This window comes from Bombus bifarius, unplaced genomic scaffold (genome assembly GCF_011952205.1).
Source record: "Bombus bifarius isolate JDL3187 unplaced genomic scaffold, Bbif_JDL3187 scf7180000008526, whole genome shotgun sequence".
Taxonomy (NCBI): domain Eukaryota; kingdom Metazoa; phylum Arthropoda; class Insecta; order Hymenoptera; family Apidae; genus Bombus; species Bombus bifarius.
Genome location: NW_022884708.1, coordinates 21,743 through 32,738, shown reverse-complemented (window position 1 = coordinate 32,738; position 10,996 = coordinate 21,743). Strand labels below are relative to the sequence as shown.

The 10,996-nt window shown below is 39.3% G+C and overlaps 1 protein-coding gene across 1 annotated transcript; it reads right to left on the bottom strand.

Moving 5' to 3' along the window:
- Positions 1-8,847: 8,847 nt before the first annotated feature.
- LOC117213221 (golgin subfamily A member 6-like protein 22) lies at positions 8,848-10,650 on the bottom strand. The gene is made up of 4 exons (XM_033458589.1): positions 10,426-10,650; positions 9,367-10,332; positions 9,139-9,268; positions 8,848-9,077 (listed from the first exon to the last, which is right to left on the bottom strand). Exons 1-4 carry the CDS (start codon positions 10,648-10,650, stop codon positions 8,848-8,850), a joined length of 1,551 nt encoding a protein of 516 aa, XP_033314480.1.
- Between the last annotated feature and the right edge of the window lie 346 nt (positions 10,651-10,996).

Below are 10,996 nucleotides of genomic sequence, written 5' to 3'. Positions count from 1 at the left end.
ACATATTTGCTATACGAATGAGCATGCGTTATTAGACAAGGACACAAGAAGCCTTTATGTAGCGTTCTCTTTTGCTTTCGCTTTCTCAGCTCGCCCTCGCACTCTATCTTTATATCTCTATAATTATAATTTACAACTAAATTAAAAGTGAATATGATCTATGTTTCCGATTTGGGTTAGATTTTTCAATGCAGTTGTCAGAGGGTTGGGTTGCGTGAAATAATAACGAATCAATTATTAGAATAGTAGGCGAATGATTAATTAGATAACATTATTCTATGAAAAGAATATTTTTTATTATTTCAAGTAGTGTTGTCGGTCGCCTCGCGTCGGTCGGATTCGAAAAGCTAACTCAAACTCAATACATAGATAATATTCATTTTTGATTGAATTACAACAGATATTTCTTACAGCCTCGAGTATGTGGTTGTGCACGGTGTTTTAAGTTCGCTTGATCCCCGTTGATAAACGGAACAAAGAACACATCGCTGCTAATTGGTAAAATAATTGGAAATAATGTCTATTTTATTTATATTTTATTTACACAACAATGCAACAATGGTTAAGATTACTCTATTTACATATTACAGTATAATAAGTATACTGCAGCAACCTTTTCGAAGGCGGCGCAGAATGTCGTAGACTGCATTTAGTATGACAATGCTTGAGTACCATACTATAAAATTTCAGCTCGTTTATATTTATATTATTTAAAATTTCGGCAACTTTATATTTATTTGTATTAAATTGCAATACATTATAACAGAAAGTCAGGGAAAACATGTTTTAGTAATGGTCAAATTGAAAAACACAGCTTGTATCTGTACTGATACAAATTATAGTAAATGTATTAATAGCGTGCACATTAATGGAATTATGCAGGATGTTCGGCCACAGGTGTAAAAATATTTAAGGGGTGATTCCTGAAACCAAAATAAAGTCAAAATCAAGGATAAAAATATTGCGTTTCGGGCTCTGTTTTTTTTAATTATTCGCAATTAAATATTAGTTTCTTTCTGAATGGACTCTCCACTACTATCTTGTTACATAACATGTTTTAGCGATTTTAGAAATTTGATAAAAGGGTAAAACAGTTCTGGAAGGGCAGGATCATTTCAACAGCCAAACATAAAGTACAAACATAAAGTTTAATTTAGTAGAGGTTTAGGTTATTCTACTGTAGATGTTCTTGAGCCTTTTCAATTTTCGTTTTTAAAACGCTTTTATTTCTTTCACTTTTGCATTATTTGTCATTCATTTACGATTTTTCTTACAAAGCGTCGCGCAAGATGGTTTACGTCGTCAAATGTCATAATATCCTTCCCTACGATTTGTGCTAGGTAGGCCTATGGATCGTTCGATTTGAGAATCCATGTGCACCTCGCTGTTTAGGTTGACCTACTTTTGTTCAGGTAAGGGGGTTTGCTCGGACACAGAGATATTTCGGCTATGTTTTAATTGACAATAACTAAAAAACAAAGCCAAAAACGCAATCTTTTTATTCTTGATTTGCATCTTATTTTAGCTTGAAGAATCGCCTCTTAAATTTTTCTACAGCTGTAGAGTAACGCCTTGTATATATATGTTGGGTTGGCGTTAGACTTAGGGGCGTGTAATGTATCTTCATTAGGACAAGCCATCGTTGTTGTTCAATGGAGATTATATTTACAATTATATGTACAAATGTTGATTTAACAGAGTTTGACAACTAACCGTGGTGATTAGACATTCTAGATGTTAAAGACAATGTTCTTAGGTTCAATAACGAATCCACGATCAACGGGGAAAACTCTTTGTACAATAGAATATATTTTGAGTCACAAAATGACAGACAAGACGATGTGTGTAAACTCTCCGAGGTGATCACAAGAATAAAAGACTGATACGATCACATTTGTCAATTGCATATTCATCGGGGATATCAACAAAATTCTAGGCGCCGTTACTAGGCAAACCCGCGTAGAGCCGTCATTCCTTCCAAGGGCTTGTTTCTTAATACAGCGCGTGTCCCTCAATATTGGCACTTCTTCTGTTAGGTAAAAACGTTCATCCCGCGGCCGTGGCTACGTTCGGGGACCAGTTGTGTCACCTCGAGCCCAAGCCCACTGTCACAAATCTCGGGCAAACACAATCAGATCGTATCTCAACAACTACTTCTAAGTTCTATTATTTTAGTACAGCTATAATAAATAGTTTAGACAAAAGTATCGGGGATCTTCCCAAAATTCCAAAAGAAAGGCCCGTTGTCCCTACATCTCCGACATATATATATATATATACATATATATATATACACATATATATATATATATACATATATACATATATATATATATATATACACAACCCTGAGAAACAAGTAGCGTGTAAGAAATCTGGAACACACTTACCATTCATAGAAGACTAAAAAGAAAACACCCCACTGACCTCACTAAAGAAATAAAATAGCCAAACTCGAAGATGGTATCCCGCTGGGGGTAGCCATTCACATATTATTTAGCAATTAAGTTAGAAAAATGTACCAAATGTTCAGCTGGACAAATTGTAAAGTACAAATTAAATAACAATAATAAAAAAAACTTACCATTGGGGAGCGGAAGGAATTTGTTTTGTTTAGAAATTTGGCTGTGTTTGGCAGTAAAAACGAACTGATCGCACGCTCGATGGCCGCTGATCATTGATATTGAGCCGATTGGAGGATGCTTGACCTTCGATTCCATCGGCGATTAGCGCGAGCTGTACTTGGAAAATAATGTTATTAAGGATTCAATAAAATCGTCGAAAGTATTAGTAGAGTTCATTGGTTGACAGAAAGTAAGACACAAATATTTTGGCAATTGTTTGAAATGCTCAAAGTTTTCGCCGACGACTAGTGGTAAAATCGAAGAATGTTGGCGCAATTGAGAAAAGGTAATGTACCTTTTCAAACGGTTGTATCCATGCCAGTCGACAAACACATAAGAGGTTGGTGTTTACCAACATGAGTTTTCATAACGAAATATTTTAGAACTTAAAGTAGACCCAGACGAGTAATTAGCAATCGAGGCTTTTGTTTTCTCGACCGGGCCACTCAAAGAATTCCTAAGACGAACGGCAAATCACAGGCAAACGGGACACCGATGCTGGCAAAATTGTCGGTAACACCCGGGAAATGGGACCGAGTCTTGAGACCAGTAGAATTCGCCTAGAACAATACAGTTTGCAGGTCAACGGAAGAAAGTCCTTCGCTATTGTTGTTTGAAATGAATCAGCTTGGCTTCATTAAGGGGGGGGGGGTAAGGTTTTAAAATTTTTTTTTGCATTTTTTTTTATTTTTTTAGTTGAATGCATAACATCTTAAGGATATTATGTTAAAATTTCAAGTCGATTGGAGCAAAATTGACGAAGTTACAAGTATTTTTATACATGTCAGATGATATTACCTACTCGACCCGACCCTGCTATTGTTACTTCGCAGACATTTTTTTCTCTATATAATACCTAATCTTACTCCCAGATCTATTTATAGTACTTAACGACTTAAGTACAAACCTCCTTATACCTGTACTGTATATTTTGTCAGTGTAGAGTAAAAAATTTAGTGTAGGAGTAAATATTCCATTTTCATTAAGTTTTGTGTTAAATTATTACTAAAATGCCTAAAAAAGTTACTAGATCTGATAGACAATCAACTGGTTCGAGATTATATCGACTTAGAAAAATTGTATCTCCGCATAAACGTAAATACGAAGGCACTTCAACAAATAGCGCGTCAGCTAAAAGAATAAAAGTGACTGTTGAAGATCAAATTACGAAGGATCGTGAAAAATATTATAGGATAATTGATTTTTTATTAGTCTTTTCAACAATTGCTACGCTAGTCAAGAGGTAAACCGATAAAATTCGCTTATGAACGTTTTATACCAGATTTTTTAGTGTTCAAAACTTTAAAGCATTTTCCCCGCAACTCACGTTTTCAAAGTCGGTGCCCCCAATTACTTCAAAACTGCTGCACGATCCTTTTGAAATTTTGAAAACTACTTCCGTACATAATGCTCAAGGTAACGCTGTAGAGTTTTTTCAAATTTGTTAATTATTTTTATTTTAAAATAACAAATTAGCCGAAAATTTTCGCACAAAATCGCGTTTTTCCCTTCAAAGTGTTCCAAAAAAGTGAAAAATTGAAATTTCGAAAAAGTCTTTGCAGCCTTACCTGGGGAAAACTGTTACCTAACGAATGAACTTTAACTTTTCGATTTCTGATGATTAAGCACCAAGTTCTGTAGGACACCGTAATTATACTTTTTTCCGAGACACGTCCGAATAATTGCTGCCATTGCCGTATTGTTTAATATTTCTCCGTGAAAATTTTATACAATATTCTTCGAGTGTCATACTTTAATGTACTGTTGGTTTTAAAAAAGAAATTTTAACTGTATCGTCAGAAAAAATTCACAAAGACATGCCTTTTGTTGTACGAATTAACCTCCGCCCCCCCCCCCCTTAAGCAACAGGAATGTGTGACAAGCCTGAGCAAGAAAGTAAATGCGTCTACGACAGAAAACATAAAAAAGCGACAAAGTATCAAATCGACGATACGTGATGATCTGCAATTCGGACGTCGCACCGGGAGTAGATAAGGAACTGCTACCGAAATTTGAAAGCGCTTACGTTATTAAAAAGATTTTAGAGAAAAATAGATATGTTGTTACAGATATAGGTGGGTTTTAATTAACACGCATACCCTTTACAGGAATAGTAAGAAGCGGTCAGATGAAATTTTGGATTTGAGAGGATAATTAACAATTAATAATCCGATTATTTATAAAGCACACTTACTGTCATTTTACTTTTGTATTTGCGTGATTACCTCGAAAATGAAGGTAAATACTAAATTCGCCCGCGATATTTTCGATAAACATGTATACCCATGCAATATATATAGGTTAAGAATATATTGTTGTAAAATTTATCGCGTTTTCAGCTACTGAAGATAACGTAATATATACCGATTTATATCTATATATATGTCGGAGCGGACATTAGAATTAGGGTTAGGGGCGTGAAACGAATCTTCGTTTGGGTTACACGTTGTCGTTATGCAATAGAGAAGACACTGACTAGTGCAAATACGATTATTATAGAGCCGGACAAGTAACCGTGGTAGTTAGGCACTCGAGAAACTAATGACAATGATCCTAGGTTCAATAACGAATCCGCGGTCGACGGGATGATAGATGAACGTACTCACAAAATCTAAGTCGGATGCGTGATATTCACTGGTCGTAAAGGGTTACTCCTTTCATCAGTGAGATCGCGAACGAGAGTGCCTTTCCCGTCCCGATGATGCCACAGAGGAAAACTATAATGGGATGTGTCTAAGGATACGAGATCATCGGATTCGTCGAGAAAAGCCTTCGTTCAGAAAGTAAGGGAAATTGACGTTGCTGCTAATTGGTCAATCTCCATATCGGTGGTTAGAAAAAGATGCTAGCCGCCCTCGAGGGAAAGTTGCTAGTGGGAGACCGCGCTCGTTGAAAAATATGTCTCCCCTATCTTCCCGTAGTTGGGACAAAGACTGTTTGTCTGTTTGAAGGACTTTAGTTAACTAAACCTTAAGATTTATAACGGGCCCTCGGGCTAGCCGAACATGTACTGCGGAGACGCATCGACATCTGGCAATCATCTTACTCGAAGAATAGGGTCTGCGTGTGGCGAGCCACGGGACAGAAACCGTTGGAATGTTTACTGTCGCGTGTCCCCACGAATATTTCCTTTAAGGAGAGCTATAGAATTACTCCATACCTTTGCTGGGCAAAGCGTTCATCCCGTGACCGCGGCTACGTTCGGCGACTGACTGTCGCCTCGAGCCCAAGCTCATTATCACAACTCTCGAACAATTACAATCGGATTGAATAACTACAATTGTTCAGTTACAGACTCCGGTGTTCTTTCATCTCCGACATATATAATATATTGTCTATCGCATTACGAGAGTATGTGGTTGTTGATAGTGACTCTTGATATTTATTGCGTAACTGCAAAATCTGATGGACCGTAACTGCTCCGGAATATAATTGTGACTGACTTCTTAATAACTGACTGTTGTAGTAGGTGACCACTCCTATTTATAATAAAACTACCGTTGGATAATTGCGGTTTATTCCCACGGGAACGCGGAGTTTCGGCATGTAGTTATCTCTGCGAATGCTACAGTCTTCGCTTCTGCTAATTTCCTTCCCAGTCTCCCAACGAGCATTGCAGTTTTACGTTTTGTTGATAATGAGTCTTCTCGACACGTGGTTATTTCTGCTCACGGTGATACCTGATCCTTTGATGCGGCGCTGCTGCTTACCTCTGCTGACTCTACCTGAGAACATCATCGTCCCTCAGCCCTCATTGGCAGCTTACTGCACTGTGTACTGTGGTGGGGACAGCGCGCGCAAGGCAAAGCGCATCAGCGAGCACCTCAATATTACGCCAACTTTCAACCGCGCAACACCTATCCCTACGTAGTCTTCGATATAACAAAGTATCTCTAAAAATTTCTTGAAGTGTTTAACGATTCGTGACGAGTATTTTACGTGAGTATGTTTATTATTTTATTGAAAGTGACGTAATGTGGATTTTACTGATCGCGGTGTGCACGTTTCGTGAATTCTAGTCATTTTTCTTGTCGCTTTATTAATCCTATCTTATTCATGGTGGCATATTGTGAAATTTATTGATTGCAGCGCGCAGTGTAGTGTAAAGTGCAATCTTATGGGGATATACGTTGAAACCTGCCGCTTTTCCGCTCCAGTAAGGGATATCCTGTCAACTAAACACTCTGTTTACTTTATTTTGATGTCGAATGCATCGCATGGAAGTTTTGCATGAAGTACGCACAGATCTGTAAAGTGCAATTTCTTGGAGAATTTCGTTGAAATCATCTTGTCGCGTCTCGCGCTTAACACGAACCGTAACTTTAGACAGGGTAGGAATATGCCATAACTCGCGAATGATGCGAGACAGTACTCTGGGCATAATAGAATTAGGTAAAGAACGTTTACGGGAATTAAAACGTGAAACGCACAGATATTTTCACTTTCTACAATATTAATCTACAACCAAAATTCAAATAATATGATAGGGGAAATTCGCGAACTGCCAACGTCCAAACACTGAATAATAATGACAAACGGGAATTATAAAAACCTGTCAATTACAGCACGCTCAGATATTTTTAGTATGTATTAATTTTCCAATCAAAATTAAAACAATACTATCAGGAAAACTTGCGAACCGCCAACGCGTGGGCACCGAATAATAATAATAAACGGAAATTGCAAAAGCCTGCCAATTATAATGTAACGTATTAATCTAGAACTGAAGTTGAAACAATAAGTAACGATCATGTGGAAAAACTGATCGCAGCTCACGAAACGTGCTCATGTTACATGGAATAGAGAGATGGGAAAGCAACAAGTACGTAAAATTAGTTGGAACTCGTGAAATACGCGTGCCATAAGTAGTTAATTACGTAACATGCCACTTTGGATAAATATTAATAATAGAACAACGAGCCTGTGAAAGACCAATCAGAAGTCGCGAAATGTGCGCGCCGAGATCAATCAACTACAAAACAAGTCACTTTGAGTTAGGGAGGAACGATAAGGTAACGAATATGAAAGACCCCATTGAAACTCACTAAGTGTTCGCGCTGCAATCAGTAAATTCCACAATATGTCACCATAAATAAATTGAAAGTTGTTATTTTTTTATTATTATTTTATTTTATTAATCTTAGTCTGTGCCTTTCGGCTTTGGACGACTTCCAGATTACATCTCTTATATTGCCTTTACTTATATCTAACGCTTATCCTTCTTTGGCTTTTGCTTCCTTGCTGTGCTCCCTCCCTGTCGTTCCTCCCCCTCTTCTGCTGCTCTTCTCTTCACTATTATCGCTTTCAGTTCTGCCAGTCCTTCTCCAGTCTCCTTCAGCACTTCTCCCATGTTTCTTGCTCCTCCTGTAATCTCGCATTCCTCTACTACGTGCTTCAGGTCCTTCTCTCCTTTTTTGCATAATCTGCATCCTCTTTCTCCCTCCTCTTTCCAGTGTTCTCTTGCCCTGGTTTCGTTACCACATCTGAATCTTGCTACCATACTTCTGTCCTCCCATTTCATCTTTCCTTCAAGGTACTTTGGTAGTCCTTCTTTCGCCATGTTTCTGTAGTGTATGTTGTATTTTAGATTCCCTTTTCTCCCTCTCCTCTGTTACTCTTTTCCTTCTTTCTTCTATGATCTGGTTCGCTGTCATCCTTTCTTGTCTATCTCCTGCCTCTCCTTGAGTCCTTCACTCTCTCGCCTCTTCTAGCCTCATCTTTCTTTTCCTTGCTCTTTTCCCTTCTTGGCCCTTTCCCCAATTCCTTTCTCTCTCCTTTATACATTCCTTCACTAATTCCTGCTTCGATTCCAAGGCTTTCTCCTCATACCTTACTGCTCTTTTCAATGCCTTTTCTCTAATTTCCTCTATCTTGCACTCCTCTCTCAGGATATAGTTTGGCGTTGTTGTGTCTAAGCCTAGCGACCATCTCGCGTATCTCCTTTTTACCCTGTCCAGTCTCTCTTCTATGTTCCATCCCCACACCTTCGCTCCATACAGCGCTACACTCTCTACCGGTGTTCCAAACATCCTCATTCTTCTCTTGTAGTCCCTTTTAAATATCCTTTCTCCTACGCTCCATGTCTTCTTCATCGCAATTGCTGCCCTCCGTTTTCTGTCTTGAATATGCTTCTCGTCGCTCCCGTTTTTTTGCAGTATGTACCCTAAATACCTAATTTCATCCACTTCTTCTAGTTCTTGTTTCCCCCCCATTTCCATTTCCTTTACCTCCTCTTGTTCCTTCTCTTTTCAAACACTATTACTTTCGTCTTTTCTGTGCTCAGTTCCAGTTCCACTTCCTCTAGGAATGTCTTAAATCTCTTCATCATTTCCTTTAACTCCTCTTCTCTGTCCGCTATCAATACAATGTCATCCGCGTATGATAATGACCATACCTTCCTGTCTCCTACCACTATGCCTCCTACTTGCCCTTTCCTCATTTCCTCTTCCAGCCCTGCCACATAGATGTTAAATAATGTCGGGCTCAGCGGGCACCCTTGTCTCACTCCCCTCACCGTCCAAAACTCTTCTGTGTTGTTGTTCCTGATCCTCACTACGTTCTTTGTCTCCTCCTATATCTCCTCTATCCTTCTGGTTAACTTCTCGTTCACCCCCATTCTCCTCATTATCTCTCCCAGTTTCTTCCTGTCAACCCTATCGAACGCTGACTTTAGATCCACGAAGCATGCAGATTGCTTGCCTCTTTCCCCGCTCAATTGTTTATCTATTATATGGTTCAGTACGTACACTGCGTCTATCACTCCTCTTCCTTTCCTAAACCCGAATTGCCTCTCTACCAGCTTGTCTTCGATTTCCACCTTCAGCCGCTCGTCTAGAATTCCTGCATAGATCTTATATGCCGTGTCCATTAGCGTGACACCTCTGTAGCTCTTCACTGCCCCCTTGTCCTCCTTCTTGTAAATCGGACATATCACGCCTTTTCTCCAGTCTTCGGGTATCCCCTTTCCATTCCAAATTTTTCCTAACATCACCCATAATGCCTCCCCCACTTCCTTCGGCACATACTTCCATACCTCGTTTTCCAAGCCATCTTCTCCCGTTGCTTTTTTCTCTTTCAATTTTCTTATTTGGAGTATTACCTCTTCCTTTTCTATGTTGTCTTCTCTCTCCTCCTTTGATTCCTCCTCCTCTCTCCGCACTGCTGTTCTTCTGTCCTCTTTGCTTTCTGTCCCCTCTAACGTTTCCATACAATGATTTTTCCACTCCTCTTCCCTTATCTCCTCGTCTACAACCTCTCTTCTTCTCCTATATTTGTTTATGTATTTCCATGCTTCTTGCTCTGTTTTGATCTTGTTGATTTTCTCCATCCCTTCTCCTCTTCTCTCTCTCCATCTCTTCTTCTCTTCTATGAATTCTTCTCTGCTGCATTTTCCTTTTCTAAATTTTGTCATTTTCCTTCTTATCTCCCTTTTGCTTTCTTTCCACTCCTTGTCGTACCACATCTTTTCTCCTATGCTCCATTTCCTTATCCTTACTCTTTTCTTTGGTATTGCCTCGTTTATCTTCTTCTTAATTTCTGCCCACATTTCCTCTACTGTTCTTCCCCTGCTTGCCCAGTCTTTGCACTCCTCTAAATATCTTCCCACACTTTCTTTTGTCCATTCCCTTCTCTCCTTCTCTTCCTCTTTTCTTTCCTCATCTCTTTGTAACTCTGGTCCCTCTATTTCTGTTTCCAACGGCAACGGACTCTACTCTTTTTCCTACCTTCATGTCTGTTATTTCCTCTGTCGCTTCCCGGTTGCCAATCACGTAGTCTATTACTAATTTTCCCCTCTTCCCACATAGGTCCACTCGTCTCCTTCTTTGTCTCGACCGTTAATTATCGTCCAGCCTCTTTCATTCAGCAACCTTAGCAGCATTCTTCCTTCCGTATTTATTGTCTTGTCTTTTGATCTCCTGCTCTTTTCTTTTCCTCGTTCCTCAGCTCCCTCTTCTCCCGTTCTTGCATTCCAGTCTCCTCCTATGATCGTCACTTCCTCTTCCCTCCCCTCTACTCTTTCCTCCATTTCTTTCCATGTCCTTTTCTTGTTCCGGTTATACACCACCACTATTCCATATGTCTTCTCCTTGTACCTTATTTCTCTTTCTACTATGTCGTCACCTATTTCCTTATACTCTATTTCCCTCAGATTTTTGTTTACGCCTGTTATTATACCCCCTTTTGCCCTTCCCTTTCTCCATTCTCTCCTTGCTGCCCTGCATTTCCAGTCGTACACCTTGGGCAGTCTATGCTTTACCCTTTCCTTCTCTTCCACTTCCTTCTCTCCCTTTCTATCCTGTCTTGCTCCTCCTCAAACCTCCTGATTTTGTTCTCCAACTCTTTCTTCTCCCTTTTCCACCTTTCCCACTCAC

Coding starts and splice junctions, on each gene's coding strand:
- LOC117213221 (XM_033458589.1), bottom strand. CDS start 10,650: ATGGAGGAAAGAGTAGAGGGGAGGGAAGAGGAAGTGACGATCATAGGA. Junction 10,333..10,425: donor AAGGAGACGAGTGGACCTAT/GTGGGAAGAGGG, acceptor GAAAAAGAGTAG/AGTCCGTTGCCGTTGGAAAC. Junction 9,269..9,366: donor GAGTGATAGACGCAGTGTAC/GTACTGAACCAT, acceptor TAGGGTTGACAG/GAAGAAACTGGGAGAGATAA.